The 21,699-nt window shown below is 39.7% G+C and overlaps 1 protein-coding gene across 1 annotated transcript in view; it reads left to right on the top strand.

The window, feature by feature from the left end:
* The window catches only part of ADGRV1 (adhesion G protein-coupled receptor V1), a 267,326-nt gene that overhangs the window by 205,366 nt on the left and 40,261 nt on the right, over positions 1-21,699 (top strand). The window contains exons 85-86 of the mRNA XM_075740373.1: positions 5,780-5,937; positions 20,496-20,617. Coding sequence (XP_075596488.1) covers positions 5,780-5,937; positions 20,496-20,617 — 280 coding nt within the window. The remainder of the gene's footprint in view (positions 1-5,779; positions 5,938-20,495; positions 20,618-21,699) is intronic.

Raw genomic sequence — 21,699 nt, 5'->3', positions numbered from 1 at the left:
CCCACCACTGAGTCAGTCACAAACAGTTGCCAAGTGCTGCATTTTACTGCATGCAGTTTTAAAGTAAATGAGCATTATTTTTGCTGTAAAATGCTCTGCTTTACGTCTCAGTGGCTCACAAGACACTCTGCATTGATTCACTGCATTGATTCTACCATCGTGGTAGATGGCCACGTGCGTAAAACATCAGCAGTTCTGAATTGTGGGTGCAGAGTCCATGGACCGGGGTCTCCAGCTTGGTGATATGGCAGAAACAAAATAGTATAGCATTACCTGGACACTTACTGCTTTGGTTTTGCACCTTACTGCCAAAAGCTGTGAAGGGATTTGATATAAAGAGCAGCGGTATTCCAAAACAAGCAGAAAGTTGGAAGAAGGGACTGGAGGGAGCAACATGAACTCCTGTAAGAATTATTGCATTAGATGTAGGCCCACACAGGAGCAATTTGTCAACCAAAATTGCAAATAAACTTAGAATCACAGACTGGTTTGGGCTGGAAGGGACCTCCCAGCCCATCTAGTCCCACCCCCCTGCCATGGGCAGGGACACCCTCCACTAGCCCAGGTTGCCCAAAGCCCCATCCAGCCTGGCCTTGGACACTGCCAGGGAGCCAGGGGCAGCCACAGCTTCTCTGGGCAACCTCTGCCAGGGCCTCAGCACCCTCCCAGGGAAGGAGTTCTGCCTCACATCCCATCTCCATCTCCCCTCCTGCAGCTTCAGGCCATTCCCCTTGGCCTGTCACTCCCTGCCCTTGGCACCAGCCCCTCTCCAGCTTTCCTGGAGCCCCTGCAGGGACTGGAAGGGGCTCTGAGGTCTCCCCAGAGCCTTCTCTTCTCCAGGCTGAACCACCCCAACTCTCTCAGCCTGTCTCCATAGCAGAGGTGCTCCAGCCCTCGCAGCATCTCCGTGGCCTCCTCTAGACTCGCTCCAACAGCTCCATGTCCTTCTTGTCCTGGGGACCCCCGAGCTGGACGCAGCACTGCAGGGGGGTCTCAGCAGAGCGGAGCAGAGGGGCAGAATCCCCTCCCTCGACCTGCTGCTCACGCTGCTGGACACGCAGCCCAGGACACGGTTGGCTTTCTGGGCTGCCAGCGCACACTGCCGGCTATATAGCATATGGCAGAGAATTGAGTTTGCTGGTGATTCTGAGATGCAATGCAAGAGATCAGATCTTCTCAGAGGGTTATACTTAATGACTGTGTTGAAATTAAAAGCCCAGAGCTTCTGCCTATTAAAAACGTATAATGTTTTCAAAAGAGGGTTGATTAAGCTGTTAAGCCATCCAAAACATCAGAAGCAGATAATAAATATTATCATCTAGGATGAGTTCATAAAAGAAAGACATTTTAGGTTTTGATATGTTGCTTAGGTAGAGGTTATACACAATTTACTGCAGGTAATTGTCAGATTAACAATGTTTTACCAAGTAATTATTTGCAAAAAAACGTTTCCAATGTCTGGCCTGCTCTGCACTTAGTAGAAAATTCTCGATCATGTTCTACAAAAACTATGAAGTGCCAAGTCAAGGGTAACATAGCCTTCTTCCACAACAAAGCCAAGATCCAGAACAGAGCAAGTTGCTTTTTATGTAGCTGTCTTATGTAGTATGTCTTATGTAGCTGGAATCCTTCTCCAGGTTTTAGGAAATGTTATGGTTTAAGACATTACAAAAGACTTTATAAAAGACACTTAAAGGGTCAGATAAACATGCTTCACCCCCTTGACAAGAAAGCAAGCCTAGAAATCCCTTTTTATAGATTAGCAGGAGGGAGGAGAAGAAAAAAGAAAAACCGAGGTAAAGCCCTGATTCTGGCAGGCCGCTAAGTGAGATCATTTTAATAAATACATTGATTTAAATGTATATGGTTTTCTGAAATCATGTTTTCTCCAAAGGAAAGATGATATTGTCTGTTAATTTGTATGTCCTAATCTCTCAATGTTTGTTGTATTTAAAAGGATCAATTTAGATTGAAAAAACATCTGCAAAGTTCTCAAGAGAGAAAAAAAATCTTATATATTAGAGCTGTTTCTCATCACTCTCATCCTGGCGAAAAATATGTAAAGCGCATGCCTTACTGCTTCGTATTGAAGGAAAAAAAATAATAGAGTTTCTGTATTTTTTTTTTTCCCAGTTCAAAACTGATTAACAAATCATTACATACTAGTATGGAATTATACCTTGGAGAAGACACATACTAAAGACAATTATTTTAAAATTATTTCTAGGCTCTTTTGTAGAATTATAACAGATACAGACCTACAGAGGCGTTTGGATAACATGTTTAATGTTCTCATAAGTTGACACACACACACAAAAAAATTTGTAAGTTAGAAACATTTGAGATGGAAGTAGAGTGGGAAAAGTTTGTGGGAAAAGTGACACCCTGAGTGGGGTAGGGGATTGGGAGGCTACCAGAGGGAGTCTTAAGATAATGAAAAGAAATAAATTTACCTAAGAGTAGTGGAAGAGGATCAATGGGAATATGTTACTATCGAGGTTACCAGAGAAATTTATAGTAATCAAAACAAAATCAGGGATCAAAACAAAGTCAATCGTCAGGGCAAAGTGGTCAAAAAAGAACAAAAGATGGACCCTCCAGTCAAATAACAATAGTCAAGAAGGGTGAGAGTGGAGGCAGCTTAGGATGAAAGCTAAACAGTTATCTTTTTGATGCTAGAAGACATGTAAGCTGGTAGCAAAACTTCTCAAAACAGTCAGGAAAAAAAAAAAGACTACAGTTTGGTAATAGAAAGTGTTAATATGAAGTCACAGAAACTTTGTAATAAAATGACAGTCTCTGAAGAAGCCAGCAGTGTTTCATTTTTCTTGTCCCCATTGCACAAGGCATGTATGTCAACTGGTAGCTGTATTTTTTTTTTTTTTTTTTTTTTGCTATTACTGAGATTCAAAACTAACAAACCAAAAACCTTATAGTTACTCACCCAAGAAAGAAACACAAAAATAACTTCATTATGCACAATGACTCTGTCTTTCATGGACTAAAGACTTACTTCACAAAGTTTAATGCCTGTTTGAAAAAAACACAAGACAACTTGCTTGAAGACTCTACTGCAGGAGATAATGCTCTTCTTTAAACAAGTAATTACATAGTTCATTCCAGTTTCCACATCAGTCTTTCTAGGACTTTTTCTATGCAATAGTTATGTTCTGGAACACCAGCTTAGTTGATGTTTTGGGACATTTTTTCTTCTATTCCCATCCAATACCAGGAATATGAGACACACAATAGTTCCATGTGACAAATGTGTCATGGTAATGGAATAATAAACATATGTCCCTAGTGTCAAGTACAATAAATATTTTCAATTGGTCCCTATAATGATATCCCACAGGATTTCCAGCATAAAAGATATCTTTCAACATATATCATCACACTACTATATGTGAATAAAACTTACAGGAACTCATGGTCATTGTTGAATTGCTTACCATTGCTTTAAAAAAAAATCCAAAGTAAGCTTTGTAGGTTAATATGGCTTTGTGTATTTCTTGTCTACATAACTTTTCAGTCTCTTTTTTAGAGCAAGTACCTTGGGGTATTAGTAAAAGTGATCCATCTCTGTGGGTTTTCATTTTTATGCAGCTTTCGTTAACTGAATATAAAGGAGCGTTCACAGAAAATTTCCAAGACGTTCAAGATGATAGTTTTTTAAGAGTATACATGATCTCTGAAATACAAAAATGTATCAAATTGAAAATTTACAGGTTTCAGAACATAAATATGATTTTAAAGACGGCTATACTTGTGCTGGCTTCACTGTAATCATTGAAAGCAGCATAGGTTATGGTAATGTGCCTTCAGGTCTAAATGCTAATAAATATAGAAGAATATATATACAATATGTACAATGCTCAAGAATATACATTTGGGGACCAAAATTAACTTTCATACCTAAGAAATATTAAAAATCAGAAGGATGAAATGGATCAGATGTCATGTCCAGGAAACAACCATGTTGCCAGTCAGTTGAGGGAGGTGATCCTTCCCCTCTGCTCAGCGCTGGTGACGTCACACCTGGAGCGCTGGCTCCAGTTCTGGGCTTCTCGGTACAAGAGAGGCATGGACAGACTGGACAGAGTCCAACAAAAGGCCACCGAGATGATTAAGGGCTGGAGCACCTCTCCTGTGAGGAAGGGCTGAGAGAGCTGGGACTGTTCAGCTAATCTGATCTTGCTAAAGTATATAAATACGTGTAGGGAGGGTGCAAAGAGTATGGAGCCAAGTCGTGGTTTCAGTGGTGCCCAGTGACAGGACAAGAAGCAACGGGCACAAACTGAAACAGAGAAGGCTCCATCTGAACATCAAGAAACACTTTTTCACTGCGAGGGTGACTGAGCACCAGCAGAGGTTGCCCAGAGAGGTCGTGGAGTCTCCATCCTTAGAGATACTGAAAAACCATCTACACAGATGGCCTTGGGCAACCAGTTCTACGTGTCCCTGCTTGTGCATGGGGGTTGGACAAGATGACCTCCAGCGATCCCTTCCTACCCCACCCATTCCATGATTCTGTGAAACAAACACCTTCAGTTGCAATAGAGAGTTCCTACCTTCCCTGTTGCTTACTTTCTTGCTTGGTGATGTTATCAGGTGGTATCTGAGCTTGGTGTCTGACTGAGCCTGTACATTCTGAAGAGAGTTGTAGAAAGTATCTAGATTCTGTTGTAAATGATTTTGGGATTTTGAGATTCACTGAGTGTACCTGACTGATGCAGAGCTGACACAGATGAAATCCCAGAGGCTTGCAGGACTTGCTGGACAGAGTACAGGTGTCCACCTAAGCAAACCCAGAAGGTATACCAGGTGTACCAATGAAACACATACCCAGGCTCTTCTCATATACCAGCATTCACTCAATGCTTAGCAGAGCTGACCTGATCAACAGAAGGGCTGGGTAAGTTACACCCTCTTAATAGGGACAGCAGTGACCACATACTTTCTAGACATACTGACGGCCGAGCCGTCCCTTGGGCTGCTCCGTTGTGCGTCATCTCTAGAGTAGGTCACTGGCAGTAAAACACATACTGACCTCAAGGGAGCTTACAGAAAACCCTGATCTCTCATACCGTCGAGAGCTCTCTTTAGCTATCATCTCCATATCCTTCAAGCCATCGTCTTATATGCATAATTTGGCTCTTTTTCAGAAATAGCTCATGTTCCTGTCACATCTTTATAAATAATTATAACTTTAATAAATGGAAAGGGTAAGGAGAGACAGGACAATTTTTAAAAAGTGGGAGGGAGCATTTGGCTTCAGCATGCAAATGACATATAATTTCCAACAACTTGAGGAGGAATAGTTATCTTGCCTTTAAGACTTGTTCATTTGTTTAAAAAAATATATTTCTCAAAATTTAATTTGTGGTTTCAGGAGCTAAGTATAGAAAATTGCATAATGCCCTTTTAGACTTTGGTGACTAAGAGTGATCACATTAAATGAATATAGCATGCATGGAGTTTGTTAAAATATCATTTGTTCCATTGCAACAGTTTAAATCTCTCCCACATTGGTTAGGCTAAAATATAACATGCATACTTTGAAGATGCAAATGTTCTATTCCTCAAGATATGATAAGGAGATAAGAACCAACAGAACCCGATGCATCCTATCAAGGTTACTGTTGGAATAGAGTTAAAGAATTTGTGCTTTGTAAAGCATATCTTTCTTATTTTTTTTTTTTTTCCAGATTTCACTTATGACTGTTCAAGGTGTCTCTTATGTTTATAAACACCATTTTTTTCCATTTTTTTCCAACAGGTGCTTCATTCCAAATGCCTACGCTGCTCTCTTCACCGCTGCTCTGGTGCCATTAATGTGCTTGGTAGTGGTTTTTGTGGTGTTCATCCATGCCTACCAGGTGACCCCACAATGGAAAGCGTACGATGATATTTTCAGAGGAAGAACAAATGCTGCAGGTATGATTCGTTAGCTACCCCTACGCAAACAAGTTGGACTTTCAGAACAGTGCTGACTGTTCTTGCTAGTTCAGAAAACCCCACTAGAAACCACACTTCAGTAGATACCTACGCACTTGTTTAAGATTAAGCACACTAGCGGTCCTTTTGAAGTCTGCAAAAGTACTTTAATGATGAAAGTTATGCAGATGCTTAACTGTCTTAGGAGGATAAAGATGTGTAAAACCTAAAACAACAAATTAGCATCACTGGTTATGACTAGTCTTGTAAAGAGAATAGCAATAAAACAGCACCGACGCTGTGCACCCCTGCTCGGCCCCAGGTGATGGGCACAGCTCCTGGCCCTTGCGTTTTGCAGGATGTTGGATGGCTGTGTGGTCATGCGCCAGCTGCGTGTTGGAGTATTTGGAGTTAATGCCTCTGTTTTGCAATTTCCTAGCGTGCTCGCTTGAAAGAAAAGATCTATCATCTCATGCAAAACAGGAAGTATCAGTCGGTCTCGTCTGTCAGAACACTTTCAAATACAATAATGTTCCCAAAATAAATTTGCAGCAGTTTAGACCAATACCGTAATAATAGGACACTCCATGGAAAGCTTAGAATAATTCTTTTGTTTTCCTGGTGCTTTGGGAAAAAAAATCTGAGTTTTATAAACAAGTACAAACATACAGATTTTTTAATAGAAGTGTATCTATTTTGTCCCTGATTGCATGAAGCCAGTTAGATTTTATAAACTTGCAAAAGATTCTTGAATCATTTTTCCCAATTCATTACATAAATATAATCTGAACTTAAAATGGACAGTAGGTTATTAAAAAATTCCATTGAGTAGTCCAGTGCTTGTAACTATTCAGATTTATAAAGACCAGCTGTCTTGTTCAAATGCTCAAATTTGCAGTGATAACTGTGTTTTGAAATGAGGGGTGGTGGGGTTTTTTAACCATTTAGGTTATAGAAATATATTCCTTTTATGAGAAAATGAAAATAAGTATTAAATATTCATTACCTGGACATTTTTTCAGATACTAATTTATTTCTTAGTGACAAAATGTCAGCTTGACTAAGAGCTATGTGAATTTGGATAAGGTCTGATAAACATACCTTATAAGTATCATACTCAAGACCTTACTTGCACTTTACTCCATCATTTCTTTCTGATATAAAAGGGACTGCCTGGAGCAATCACACAGGTGGCTCCTTATTCAGTCTTGAATAATATAGTTTACTTATTTATAAATAACTTTTTTTTAGTATCTCTAAGGATGGAGACTCCATATTCATATGTTGAAGGTTAAGGCTTGTCTCAGAGCAGTTAAACCAAAGAAAAAAACAGCAACTGAATACTGAAACAATACATGAATAAAGTTGGCATGCAAAATGGCAGAGAGTACTAATGGGAGTTATAATAATATGATTGAAACAAAACTTTATTTGATTTAACCCAGGATTCAGGGTGCTTTTTTTTACTCCAGTAGAGTCCAGAAAACAGTCTGAAGAATGCCGAGGTCTCAGGAGAAAAGGAAAAAAAAAATCAGGGAGGCATTCAATAACATGTCAATAATAGTATGGGGCTTTTTAAAGCAGGTTATAACTTTTACTACTTGTGCACCTTCACGGCAAAGTGACATTTTGCTATCATAGGGGTTTTGCAAGCAAAATGAAAATACCTCGTGCAGTGTGGGTGACAGCAAGTTGGAGAGGCTGTTTCAGAGAAGAAAAAGAGCTGCCTGGTGGGGTTTATGATGCCTGTGGTTGTATAAGGGCTCTCTGTGGAGCTCTGTTTATAGAGTAAGCTTCCAGAAAGAAAGGCTGGTGATTTCTCTAGTTTGTAACATTGCCTATAACTACATAACATGGTATTTACTGTTAAAAAAAAGGCCTCTGACTTTCTGCCTGAATATTTGTCTCCTGAAGTGTGAGATAGTGGTAGTATATTTACATTATTTTTAATGTTTTATGGGTATATTGTGCTTTTGAGGACATATTCACAGGCAGTTTGCAGTGGTAAGACCTATTACCACTTCTAAATTTTGAATCCTACCATATGACCCACTCTTTGGAGAAGATCACTCCACTGACTCCATGTTCTTACAAACTCAGTGGGACCTGCTCCTGCTTCAGTGCAGTTATTGCAACCACCACAGAGGATGCTGTGGGAAGGAAACGCCATTTTTCAGACCACCAAAGGTGCCTGCGATCAGCTGCATGGCGATACCTTGCTTCTGCAGCAGAGAGGAGTCCTGGATCACACCTGCACCACATTCCGTCTTCAGTGCAACTCACAAAGTCCTATGGGGTAGGGAGGTCTTTTGGCAATGTTGCCTCTGCGAGTTGCACAGGCAGCCATTACTTTGCTGTTTTCTTACAGGACTAAATATGCCAGGGTTTCCCTCTGTTTCATCCAAGACGAGAGGAAATGTGGAGCTACCAAGCAAGTTGTCTATGTGTAGTGTCATTCTGGCTTGTCTCAGATCTCATCCCCATATTGATTTCCTCCCTGTTCAGTCACCCACAACAATGAATTCCTACAGCAAAAAAATCTTTCCCAGCCTCCAGCTTGAGGGTCAGTACCCAAACTTCTTCACTTTAACAGTGCAATAAGTAATAGAAAAAAAGAAAAAGAAAAAAGAAATCACTGCTTTGGAAAACTGTCTGCTTGCCATTAGTTACCTTCTCTAGAAGGAGAGTAAAATTCTGGGTGAATGACACTGTAAACAATTCAGACATATCAAGTATAGAGAGCAGTAAACATAGACAAAAATATTTTTAAATATGCTTTTACTAGTAATTGTGGACACCTGTTCATTTAAATTCTAGAGTGCAGAGGGTACTGCAGAAAGGAAAAAGTGGCATATACAGACCGTAATTATAATTTATACATAGATGTTCATGCAAACACCTATTTGCATATGAATATTTGAACTAGTAGTGTTTATTCCACTTCTGGGAGTCATTCAGTTAGAAGATAGTTAAAATTGCAGTGTGATACAGATGACCCTGTGTGGATTCAGCAATAATTAATGCAAAACACTACTGAATGTTGTCAATAAAAATAAAATAGCAAGGTCACTGGCTTGCATATTACCATAAAACAGATGAAGGGGTTGGATATGCAGATCTGAAAGAAAAAAAAAAATTGTTACCTGTCTTCTAAATCTACATTCTTCAGGTCATTTCATATATTGTAGGAAAAGCCTTTTAAACTACAGCTGGTAAATGCAAAGTTCCATATTTGTGGTGTCTACTTGAGGAATGCTATTACTAACCTTTAATAGAAATTTAATAGGAATAGAAACAGTAAAGTTTATCCTCATTTGTAGTGTATGCTTTTTTTTTTTTTATATAAATTGAATATGCAAGTGGCTAAGCTAAAAAATGAATAAAAATTATTTCTTACTGTTTTCTGCTATTGTCGGAATACTCTGAGGCTTACCTTGCAACAAAGGTTCATCTTGAACTATCCAGAATCACAGAATTATAGAATTGTTTGGTTTGGAAGGGACCTTTAAATACATAATCTATCCAACCCCCACTGCCATGGACAGGGACATCTTCCACTAGATCACATTGCTTAAAGCCCTGTCCAACCTGACCGTGAACACTTCTGTAGATGGGGTATTCTCAGCTTCTCCAGGCCACCTGGAGTGTCTCACCACCCTCATTGTAAAAAATGTCTTTCTTATATCCATTCTAAATCTACTCTCTTTCAGTTTAAAACTATTGCCCCTTGCTCTGTCACTACAAGCCCTGGTAAAAAGTTTCTTATAAGACCTCTTTAAATATTGAAAGGCTGCAGCAAGGTGTCCCCGGAGCCTTCTCTTCTTCAAGGTGAACAACTCCAACTTTCTCAGCCTGTCTCCATAGCAGAGGTGCTCCAGCCCTCGGGTCATCTCCATGGCCTCCTCTGGACTTGCTCCAACATCTCCATGTCCTTCTTGTCCTGGGGACCCCAGAGCGGGATGCAGCACTGGAGGGGGGTCTCACCAGAGTGGAGCAGAGGGGCAGAATCCCCTCCCTTGACCTGCTGGTCACACTTCTTGTCATACAGCCCAGGATACCTTTGGCTTTCTGGGTTGTGAGTGCACATTGCTGGCTCATGTCCAGTTTTTCATCTGCCAATATCTGCAAGTCCTTCTCCGCTTGCAATTCTTCTTCTCCCCAGTCTGCACTGATACTGCTGATTGCCGCATCTCAGGCATAGGATCTTGCACTTGGCCTTGTTGAACTTCATGAGGTTGACATGGACCCACTTCTCCAGACTGTCAAGGTCTCTCTGGATGGCATCCCTTCCCTCAAGCATATCAACTGCTCCACTCAGCTTGGTGTCATCTGCAAACTTGCTGAGAGCACACTCAGTACCACTGCCTATGTCATTAATAAAGATATTGAACAGTACTGATCCCAGTACGGACCCCTGAAGGACACCACTTGTCACTGATCTGCATTTGGACGTTGAGCCATTGACTGCAACTCTCTGTATGTGGCCATCGAGCCAATTCCTAATCCATCAAGTAGTCCATCCATCAAACCCATATCTTTCCAATTTAGAGACAAGGACGTTACATGGGACCATGTCAAAGGCCTTAGAGAAGTCAAGATAACTGACATCAGTTATTCTTCCTTTATCTACCAACGCAGTCACTCCATCACAGAGGTCCACCAGATTAGTCTGCTACAGGTATTAGAATAAATTCTGTCTGCTGTACCAAAACATCTTCCTGAACTTCAGTAGCAGTACTGTATTTACTGCTTTGATCTATCTGTAAGAGCAGAGAGTTGGTTGTTACCCATACCAAAGGGGACTCCCATATATTTTTGTCACTGAGAGCAGGGTAACAATGCTGAGTTTCACCATACATATCGAAGAGAAAAATTGCCTCTTAGTAACTGCAAAGAGGATCTGTTTGTACGTGATTGGATACTTTTTGGAAAACTATAGGATATAATTGATTTTTTTTTACATCTATTTATGCACAGATATTAATTTATTAGTTGCACCTCCTTTTCTGTCATGCATCTATTCTTCCTAGTCCTCTAGATTTATCCTGGGTACACTTAAGAAGAGTCACATCTCTCATACCCTATTCTGGTAGTTTCTAGGCTTTCAAGAAGACATCATGGCCCAAGGACAGCTAACCCACCAAAATACTGCTTTTACTAATTATTGTCAATTCCCTTGGCAGCGGTCTGTGATCTTCCAAGAGAGATTATCATACTCTTTTCTTATGCCTGGGATATTGCTGTAAAAGCATATGATTAAAACAATGTTGTAATGGAGAATAAGGACAAGTTAGCATCTGCTAACTCCTAATTTGAGCAATATGCACACTTCTCATTGCCCCGTCTGGAACACCAATATGTGTCCCTCTCACACTCTTTTTTACTGCTCCAGAACTGCTCTGTGACTAGTTGTGTTTTTTTACACAGTGATTGATACAGCTTGCTTAGGTGAGGGAATTTTCCTCAACAGTAGAAGGCTGGAAGAAAGGGCAATGTGAGAATCAAGACTTAATTATCTCTCAGAGCAGGCAGCTCTTCCTCCTCAAAAGTGAGTGCTGGAAAATAGTGTGAAAGCTGATTTACAAAGAATGTCAACTCTACCTGTAGTATACTCTTTCAAAGATATGCATTGAGTTTGCTAGAAATGAGACTTCAGTTTGAATAGATTCAGTTTGCCAGCGTTTCAGCAAACATGTTCTGTTGACTGATTATTCTGCTAAATATAGAAGCTAACTTCTCAAAAATTAGCCTTGACAGCAGCCAAGTCAGAAGCACACGTTGGATAAACAGCCTCTGGGTGAACTAATATTTAAGTTTGCAACAAGACAGACTGCTTTTGAAGGAAATCAGGTGGTATAAAGCAGGATGGTTGTATTTGGCTGAAATAACAGGAGGTTAAAATAGGCATAGATAAGAGATGACTGTTTTTCCTTGACAGTCCTAATATGCAAATATAGAAATTGGAGATGAATAAGACAGTAATCCAATATACATAATTTTATTTTCCAACTGTTTCCTAACCTTTCATAATTTCGCAAAAAGATTTGAAAATATAACAGAAAAATTTGTCTTGAAAAATCATCTGCATTTTTTTCTGATGATGTCTTTGTGAATAGGTGACCTCCATTTATTGAACAGGTAGTTGCACAATTTTCATGCCCTACACATAAATATGCAGTAGGACTTACCTGATTCAGATATCATCATTATAGATGTGCCAGAATTAATTGAAAGTTTAAAACTTTTATGTTGCCAAAATAGAACTTCATGAAGAATGCCTTAGATATTTAGCTGTAAAATTTTAACTACTTTCTTGCATGTTCCTTCATATAATTTTTTTTAATATATTTATTGTGTTAGCAGTATGCAGTTCCTGATCATGACAGAACAAGTTGGATGGTCCACCTGTATCTACAACCATCTGATCTTCTCAAGAAACAAATAAGCCATACAAAATGCAAGTGTAGGACATTCCAACCATGGTTCTGTGCTCAGGAAATGATGCTGAGGACAGGGCTTTTGATTCTAAGTGAGAATGTATATCTAAACCTGCAGGTACATGTCTTCCTTATCCTGTGAGCTATATGCTAAAATCTTTATCTCTAATTATTAGATACACATCGTGAATCTAAAAGAATTGAAGGAGTAGTGAATTGCAGGAATGCTTTCATCCTGAGATGACAATATGCATCTAGAAATCAAGAACCAGAAGGAAGCTACCTCTGAATGAAGAGTTATGTACAGTATTCACAGTATTCATCAAAGTCACACGTTGTATATAATATTTTAGTCTTCATAGTACTGCAGGGGCACTTTTTTTTTTTTTTTTTTTTGGTAATTAGAAGAAAAACAGATCTTTGCCTCTGAGATTTTTACAAATACAGTTAAGACAAAATGCACAAGCATAATTACAAGTTGAAATAAAGAACAAAGATCTGAATAAGATAATAACTTAAATGCCTCATCCGCACTCATGTAATTTAGATTGTTTGCACTGTGTTTCACATACCCAAATTATCTTTCTTCCTTTAAAGAAATCTGCAGAAGCAAGTTAATTTGCATGAGTTATGCCTGTACAGTTGTGAATTTAGCATTCATTGAATATTTTCCATAATATTTCTAAATAATTTTATTAAATGGAGATAAGTAGGTTCCAATTTTTCTTTCTGTTTTGATTTGCTGTTGTTCTGGGATTTGACATGCTCCCTGCCTAACAGTAATAGCATAAGCTATAATAAAATTTCATTTGATTATACCGTAAAGTGTCTGAAAGATGTATGAGAAAGTTTGCTGAAAAACTGAGATTTAGTGGAAAGGTTAGAGAGGCAAATCTTCTATGATTTTATAGTAGTAATGCAGTCTTTATGCTTAATTGGAGGTGTGCTTCTCTTTTAGGAGGTATTCTTTGATTTCAAACTCTTCCTTGCCACAAGGAGCAGCAAATCAAAAAGTATAAATGAATGAAAAATAACATTTTAAAACAATTTTGTCCAGTTGGATTTCACAGACATTTACCTACCAGCTTTCTGATCTGTATATCAGCTACTGTTAAATTCTGCACATCTTTAACATTCCCAATTTGGAACCAGAAGTTTTGTCATGCGTCAATGACTGCATGTTGGTGGTGGCGGTGGCATTTTCTTCTTTGAACTCTGTGAGGAAATCTGTTAGCTTCTTTATTTTGGACACAAAATACTGTTACCAAACTCCCTTCCTACAGCAGTTGTCAAAAGCAATTGAAAACTGAGCCAGCAGGATTTGGAGCACTGTTATTCAAGTTTATTTAAAAAAAAAAAAAAAATGGTTTTGTGGCATTTTTGTAGTTCTGTTGCTAAGTTTAACCCCCGTCTTCTTAAGCAATAGTCTGTAAATGTTTTACTAATTTAGGTCTCCCACAGATCAGTGAAATTCTGTGAAGCAATACATTCTCCCTAATCATCTAGGAAAAATGTTTGTAAAGATCTTTCAGGTTTTGCAGTAGGTCTTCATGTCTAGCCAAGAACAATTAAAAGCAATTAAAGTTGCATTATCAGTTTAACAACCTAAGGGGAAGACACATAGTAAATATTTATAGGTAAACTCAGAAGATCATTAAACCTGTATTATTTAATTGCTTCTTTTATTGACTTTCCTATTTTTAGAAAAGAATTAAACACTTCAGGCAATAGAAAAAGACATAATATGGGCTAACACATTGGTGAGAAAACATTCGGACACATTATGAAAGCATAGTGCATTCTTTATTTTCCCTTGTTAAATCAGCTAGATGTTTGCTGCAAAGACATACTCAGCATTACACTTCAGTGTTTTAATATTATTTAACAATTTCCAGTTTTATTAATTTTTATTAGATTTAACAGTTTTCACTGTTCAGACTTACTGTCCTGGAGAATTTTATCTAGAATATCAGGAATGGAAGGATGAAAGAAAACCTTCAGGCAGTCTGCCTGACAATTTTGTAATGAAACAGACTGGATATATGAAGTTACACACACAGAAGAAACAGAGCGTTGACAATTTCAGAATATGAAGTGTATTTTCTTTTGAATTACATGTGTACTCTAGAAAGAAGACAATGTATTATCTTCTGAAATACATAATCTAATTCAAACTGAAAAGTTATGCTTTTTTCTGGATACCAGTTGTAAAAATGTCATCAAAACCCACCTGCTTGACTGAACATGGTATTCTCAAGGGACTAATCCTGGTGTCCTGAAGAGCGCTCCATTGCTGGCGATCCATAAAAGCAGTGCGTTGTTTTTCTAGTTCATTTCAGTTACTTTTCCTAGTGGTACCACAGATTTTCTCCATAGCAACGAGCTGATCTTCATTTCATAGGGCTTATCACTTATTTCTGTTTTGATACTTTTGTTCAGGCAAGTTGTTGGTGATGTAGAAGATCTATAGCAAGAAGGCATTTTTCAAGAACCTTTTGCTATGTGCTGTGGGCAGGTGTTGACTGAAATTATGCAGGAGGATTTCCACTGCTGCTTCCCTCCCTGGTAAAACAGGTTGTGGCAGGCACTATCAAATTATTCTTTCATAATCGGGACGAGAGAGGTTAGCCATGTGAATTGTTCCATCATTAGGTGAAATTACAGCGACATATACGAGCCACCTCAATCTTCAGCTTGCCGTTAGGTGAACCATCAAAGCTATGACCGTAGATTGTGATGGGAAATACTGGAAGGCTCCTCTTTATCTTCTTGCTCCTCTTTGCAGCTGCTTCCACCTTTTTCTTCTTCATTCCTCCTTGTCCTCCTAGCTTTGGACTACCAAGAGGCTGCATGGCTCTTCGTGCTGTCAGGAGCCGGGCCAGAGCTTGGCAGCTGTCTCCTTCCCATGCTTTCCAAGATAGGGGTACCCTATGTATGTTAGGGAGTTAGTTACTTCTCCCTTACTCTTTTTTTTTTTTCTCTGCAGTGTCTGAACCAGCACTACTCAACTGGCAGGATCTATTCCTGGCCTCAGCTATGAATTAATTTTAGGCAGTCTTATCCTGTATTGTAAAATTTAGTTTTTCTCAACATTTTTCCAGTCCTTTCGGGCACCTAGATGTAACATCTGTTGCAGTTCTTATTTCTGAAGAAGTCATGCAGAGGCTGACCGGACCACAGTAAATTTCTTTGCGGACCTCAGTAAGCTGCTGCAACCTGCTTAGGTTGCGGTAGGTGTAGACATAAGCCTCAGCATCAGATTATTTCTCTGTGTAGGTCAGGACAGATGTCTTCTGGCACAGCAGACGGTGACCTTAAAACTGTCAGTATAGTTTGTCTTTGTGAGGTTTATTTCAGAAATATAAAATTGCCTAGGTTCATTTTGTTACAGGTTTAAAACCACTGTAGGTGAAAGCGTAGCTGATAGGAAATGTTCTGGGTTTTTTTGTTTCCTTCTATTTCTTGTTCTTGCTTCTGCTATCAGGAAACCAAACAAGTGTCAGGCTGACAGCTGTTTCAGCCCAGCAATCTGGCATTTTATTACCTGAATCTCATGCTGTTCCTGTGGAGTTCCTTGCCACTGGGTACTCTGAATTGTCAAAGTTCACTGTAATTAGTTCGAGATAAGTTTGTGATAGAGAAGTCCCCTGAAGATTACTAAATAGAAAGAAACTGTGTCGGGTTCAGGAAGCTCCTGAGTTGTAAATGGGAGAATTTCTGGGAGAAGTATCACATCTGGCCAGCATTTTTTTGGCCTCACTGGAGGCAAGGCCAGACAAACTTTTGTTCATACCCAGTACAGCTCCTTTTAGGTTCCCACTGAGGTAAATCAATTTTTCCAGCACTTTAATACTTTTCCTGGTTCATGAATTTTGTAATCTAATCTAAACCTGGCCTGAAAATATTGCAGCCTATCTTTCAAATTCTCATCAGCATCATTTTTATGCAGATCACTGGACAAAGTCTTGTGATCACGCTAAGCACTTCCCTACTATAGTAAAACTACAGTTTTACCCCCCATAAAAACTGATTACAATGTACTGCCGCCCTCAGAACAGTAAGCATTGCAGAAAAATAAATTTTATAGATAAGTTAATAAGGAAGGTAATCTTTTCTCAGCAATCAGGAAGAAGTGAGAAGCAGTGGGCACCTTTAGTTTTTTGGTAAATTGAATGTATGCAATTTCACCTGCTCAAATACCAAGCTATGGTAAGTTTTCAAGCTATAAAAAAGTGCAACTAGAGCTGCATTAAGTCGCATTTATCTGTATTTAGTCATCAAGTCTGCCAATGTTTCTTAAACTTGTAGCTAGGGAAAAGGGGAGATATTTCAGGGAGAGGCATGAACAGTCAGGATGGTGATATATGCATACATACATACATACATACATATATATATTTTTAAGGAGTGGGTGGACTGACCCTTTCATCATTCCTTGTACTAAAAAAAGGTGTGATAAAGGTGTAAAAAAAAAAAGTGGACCGTCATGGTTTGAATATATAAATGCCCAACAGAGCAGCTTGGCAATCTCTCCCCTGCGTCGCACTGATGCTGAGCTGGCTGCTCCACGGCCAGCCGCCTGTTATCTGCGAAGGTGTAGTCAGGTAGTCTAAAGGCGGCTGTTTGCACTTAGATTTAGGGTAAAATTCTTTTCAGTGAAGGGTCCTCTGCCCAGACCTTTTGAGTTTGTTTGGGAGGGAGGTGTGGGTTTTCTTTCCATATGAAGGAAACTCCAGATAAGGGGACTGTCTGTTTTGGTTCATTTCAAGCCTATTTATTGGCATCCTTTTCCCTTATGCAGGGCTGTTTTTACAAACTTAAAAAAAAAAAAGTTGCTGTTTTTCTGATATGCTTGGTCTAGTAATTGAGCTTTTGTTTGATTAAATACAACAAATTATCTCATCAAAATGGGTGAAGAGAGTTCAAACAGCTGAAACTAAATGCTGCCAAACTTTCTGCTCTGTATTAACCCTTTACAATCCTGATAATTAAGCAATTGTTATTGACAAAGATAGAAGCAGAATTGTAAAGTGCACAAACATTCAGCATCTGGCAAAAAGCAGGTGCATTTAGACCATCTTCATTGTTATAATGCATATATAAATTGACATGTTTGTACTGAGTAGCATTCATCACATAAAATTTTATCAGAATTACTCAAGGAACACTCCACAGACCTCTCATTCGCTTCGGTGAGCTTGATTCTGGTTTTACGTGTGGTAATTTTATTCTGGTGAGATGGCACTGGATTCATCAAATTTCCCCCTCACACACACTTGAAGATAATAAAGTCAGATCATTGTACATCAAAAGCATAGGATATAGATATCATATTGCTCTTGTTTGCTTTGTACAGCATTTAGAATTGTATGCGCTAGTGATCATTAGTTGCCAGTCCATTATATCAGTTGAATTTCCTAAGCAGCTAATGTTTATTGAATGATTTTGAGATTTAAATAAGATTATATCATTCCTTTAATATCTGTTCACAAAAAAATTAATGAGTTGCTCTACAGATAATTACTGAATTTACCTTTAGAATTACATTTACAAAAAGGAACATATTTTGATGTATGCTTTCTTCTTTTTTATTTTGGCAAATTTCATTATTATAACCTCAGAAACTTTGAGGTTGCCACTTCTTCACTGTTTTTTTGTGAAGATCGTTAAGTACACATCTAATAAGTGTTTGGATTCATTAGTGTATGCAATGTAGGAGAAAGAAAAATACTTAATGCTCTACTTCTTACTGTACTACCTGGTAGTTTAGAGGGCTTTGCATTTTTAATTACTGTGAAAGCATTGTGATGTTGGCTGTGTATATTAGTGGCTGTTATAAAAAAGTTTTTTTCAACGTCTGTTGAGGCCACAAGGAATTTTTCCATTTTGCCCAAGGGATTTTTGAGACGGGTGCTTTGTGTGCAAGGGGTACTAGCGCCTGCGAGAGCGGCGTGAGAAATACGTAGCATTTCCATTCCATTCATCTAACAAAATCGAGTTCCTCCCAGACAAATAACAGAGGTACATAGCCTTAATCTTCTTCCCCTGATGCTGCTCTGAAAAATGCACATGAATTATTAATGTTATGTTGTGGATCGGGGATCCTTGGGAAGCCTCAGACCTTTAATAAACCACGGCCAGACCTCACCTCGTAATGGGAGGAGTGGTTCAGGCGCTGAATGGGCATCAGCTGTCATTGGAGAGAACCATGGTTATCCAGTCTGCCCTCCAGCTTTCTCTCCATAAGGAATGGGTCTTCCACAGGCCCTGTGTTGTATGTATGGATCACATACAGATCCTTTATTCAATACATGACTCTAATGCCGTTCCATGGTGCCAACACCCACCCGCGATGCCTCCTCAGGTCCTATGAGAGGTCCCTAGCTGCCTAGGGCTCTCAGCGCTGCATCCTCGCATCCTCTGGGAGCAAGCTAGCAAGCCTGCGCGCACAGAGATAGCACTATTTACAAGTGGCCAAACTGGAGAGGATTTATATCGTGTCCTCAGACAGAAGTGGCGGAACAGGAGTACCTTAAGAATGATTAGAGCTGAGCTTTCAAGCACCTTTGCTTAGTGAATCTGATTTTCTTAATGCTTTAATGGCCTTTGTTATTTTGGAGTTAAAATAGGTGAGGATTTTTTTTTTTTTTTTTGGTCCCCACAGAAAAAGCAAGGCCTTGTTAACTGCTCTTAAGAACCAAGTTTATTTTAGTACTTCAATTGTATTGCCTCTAGTCCTAGGTTACTACTACCCTAGCTTAATGTTAATTTTCGTGTCTAACACAGTAAAGGAAATACACATCTTTGTTAAACATTATATCACAGTATCAAACAGCGGTTGCAGAACAGCCCAGGCTGAGGTTTACACCCCAGGTTCTCCTGGGCAGCATTAGGCTTTAACAGGGGAATGCTATAGGAACACAGCACCCGTTCACATTGTGCTTCGCTTTAAATCATCCCCTTGTTTATCAAAATATGCACGTGCCAAAGCGATACTTATAACCCTGAAGCAACTACTGCCTGCCTCACTGGAAGGTGTTTGACTTTGAGTCGTGACTTTGGCTGTTGCCTACGTTCAGAAGGCACTTACTGTTTGTGTAGCGTTAAACAAAACACCTGAAAGTGCTCCCAAACCGTTTCTAGAACGCTGCCTGCCAAAAGCTCGTCCCCGCTCCTTGCTGATGCCGCGGGACTGATGCGGAGTGGGGCAATGCCTGGCCGAGCACCTCTGCCCCTGGGGTGTGCAGACCTGGGCAAACATGGACTTTGAAATCTGCCGCAAATACGGTCAACACGGGGCGGGGGGGGGGGGGGCCAGCGTGGCGTACCGGGCTGTCGGCAGCAGGAGCGGGTGTGGGTGAAGGCTAATTTCTGCTTTCCTTTTTGCAAACTTTGTCCCCACAGACATCTTCCTGCCAGCATTAAATCTTTAATGCTGTAAATACAGTAGGGAATATAAAATGCAGCTGTATGTATGTGTGCGTAACGATGGATTCTGCACATTTTTTTGAAGGTGAATGAAGTTTACTGGTGCAGGGTCTGTCTGGGGGGCTCCTTGACTCAGTGGAGGTTGTTACTTCAAGTTTTATAGGGTCAGATACCTTCTCATGCTCAGCTTGTAGTAAAACTAACAACAAATCAGGGAATAAGCTATTCTATATATTTCTAGACATTGCCAGAGCTGTGGCAGGGTTTGTATTGATAATGCTTTTTATCTTTTCCCTTTCCTCTCAATTACTGAAAATCTGTTTCCTCACAAAATTTCCAGAGCTTGCTAAGAGCTCTCCCAACGCTTCCCCCAAGGTCAGCATGTTTTCTGACCCTGTTGTGTGCTCTTCCCACCCACAAAGCATCCCTGCCTGGTTTGCTGAGCTGGGCTGTGCCCCCCTGGCCCCTCCAGCCCCCAGGCCCCTCCAGCCCTTCTGCTGGCCTCCTGGCCCCAGGGGGGACCCGAAAGCCTGGGACCCCCGCCCAGCTGGGGCAAGAGAAGGGCTGCCCATCGCTGGAGAAGGAACTCCAAGGTTGGCCAGAGATGGTGAACCTGGGTCCCGCATCAGTAATGCTTTAAAAAGTGTTTTTCTCTGGGCGCACCGGCTGAAATGCTGTGTTTGTGGTTTTCAGAGATCCCCTTGGTCTTGTACCTCTTTGCCCTGATTTCTGTCACCTGGCTGTGGGGAGGACTGCACATGGCTTACCGGCACCTCTGGATGTTAGTCTTCTTCATCATCTTCAACAGCCTGCAGGTAAGAGCTGGTGCCTTTTCCTTCGGTCCTCTGGCAGAGCCGCGGCTCATCTCCACCAACACGCTGGGCATTTCAGCTTCGCCAGCTCAACAACACCCAGAAACACATTGTGACGTGTTGGAAGTGTTAATTATGTATTCTGTTTATTTCTGAAATTAACATATAGACTGCATGTTAAAGCAAAGGACGCATTGTTTTGAAACAATAGTATAATTGCGTAGATTTAATTTCATAGCTAATACACTGGGAAAGAAAGTCATTTGCTTCTATATGTAGTATGTAACTGAGATAATTCTAGCAGTAAAACTGAAATATCTGCAGCCTTTGCAAAAACAGAATATTTAAATTTTCTGTATCTGTTAACTCTAATTAAAAAAAAAAAAAAATAAATTAAAATTTAGTTTGTGATATAGCCAGGCTGGATGGGGCTTTGGGCAACCTGGGCTAGTGGAGGGTGTCCCTGCCCATGGCAGGGGGTGGGAACTAGATGGGCTTTGAGGTCCCTTCCAGCTGAAACCATTCTGTGATTCTGTGATTCTATAATACTGAAATTTTTTTTCATTATTAGAAGTGAGCCTTGAGGCTTAGCTTTTCTCATGTGCTATATATGTTGGTAAAGCAATCATCTTTTCATTGAAAAAAATTAAATATACACTATATGCTGATTATTAGTTATAAAAAATGGAAGTAGCCTTTTGCAGAATTTTACACATGCAAGTGCTTCCACTGGGCTCCATACTGCATTACACTCAATTCAATGCCATACTGCATGTTATGGAATTGTTTGCAGAATAGACAATAGTATATCATGGATGGGAAAATGCCTCTCATGTCTGAAAAAAGTGAAATGATGAGGAATTAAAAAAACATATATCCAAATCTATGGTGTGCAAGCTCCTCTGCCATTTTTGTAACAGAAATGTCTGTCTGTTACCATCTATGATTTACATAAATTAAAAATCCTTATACTTAATCAAATAAAAATAGTTAAACAGGTATATTTTCACAAAAGAGATTATTTTAGATTTGAATTAAAAAGGTGGGAGTTTCCTTAAGTAGAAATCTAAACATTTTCAAAATGT

The sequence above is a fragment of the Balearica regulorum genome, chromosome Z (genome assembly GCF_011004875.1).
Source record: "Balearica regulorum gibbericeps isolate bBalReg1 chromosome Z, bBalReg1.pri, whole genome shotgun sequence".
In the NCBI taxonomy this organism is placed as follows: Eukaryota; Metazoa; Chordata; class Aves; order Gruiformes; family Gruidae; genus Balearica; species Balearica regulorum.
Note: the sequence above shows the minus strand (reverse complement) of the source record. Positions and strands in the feature narration are given on the sequence as shown.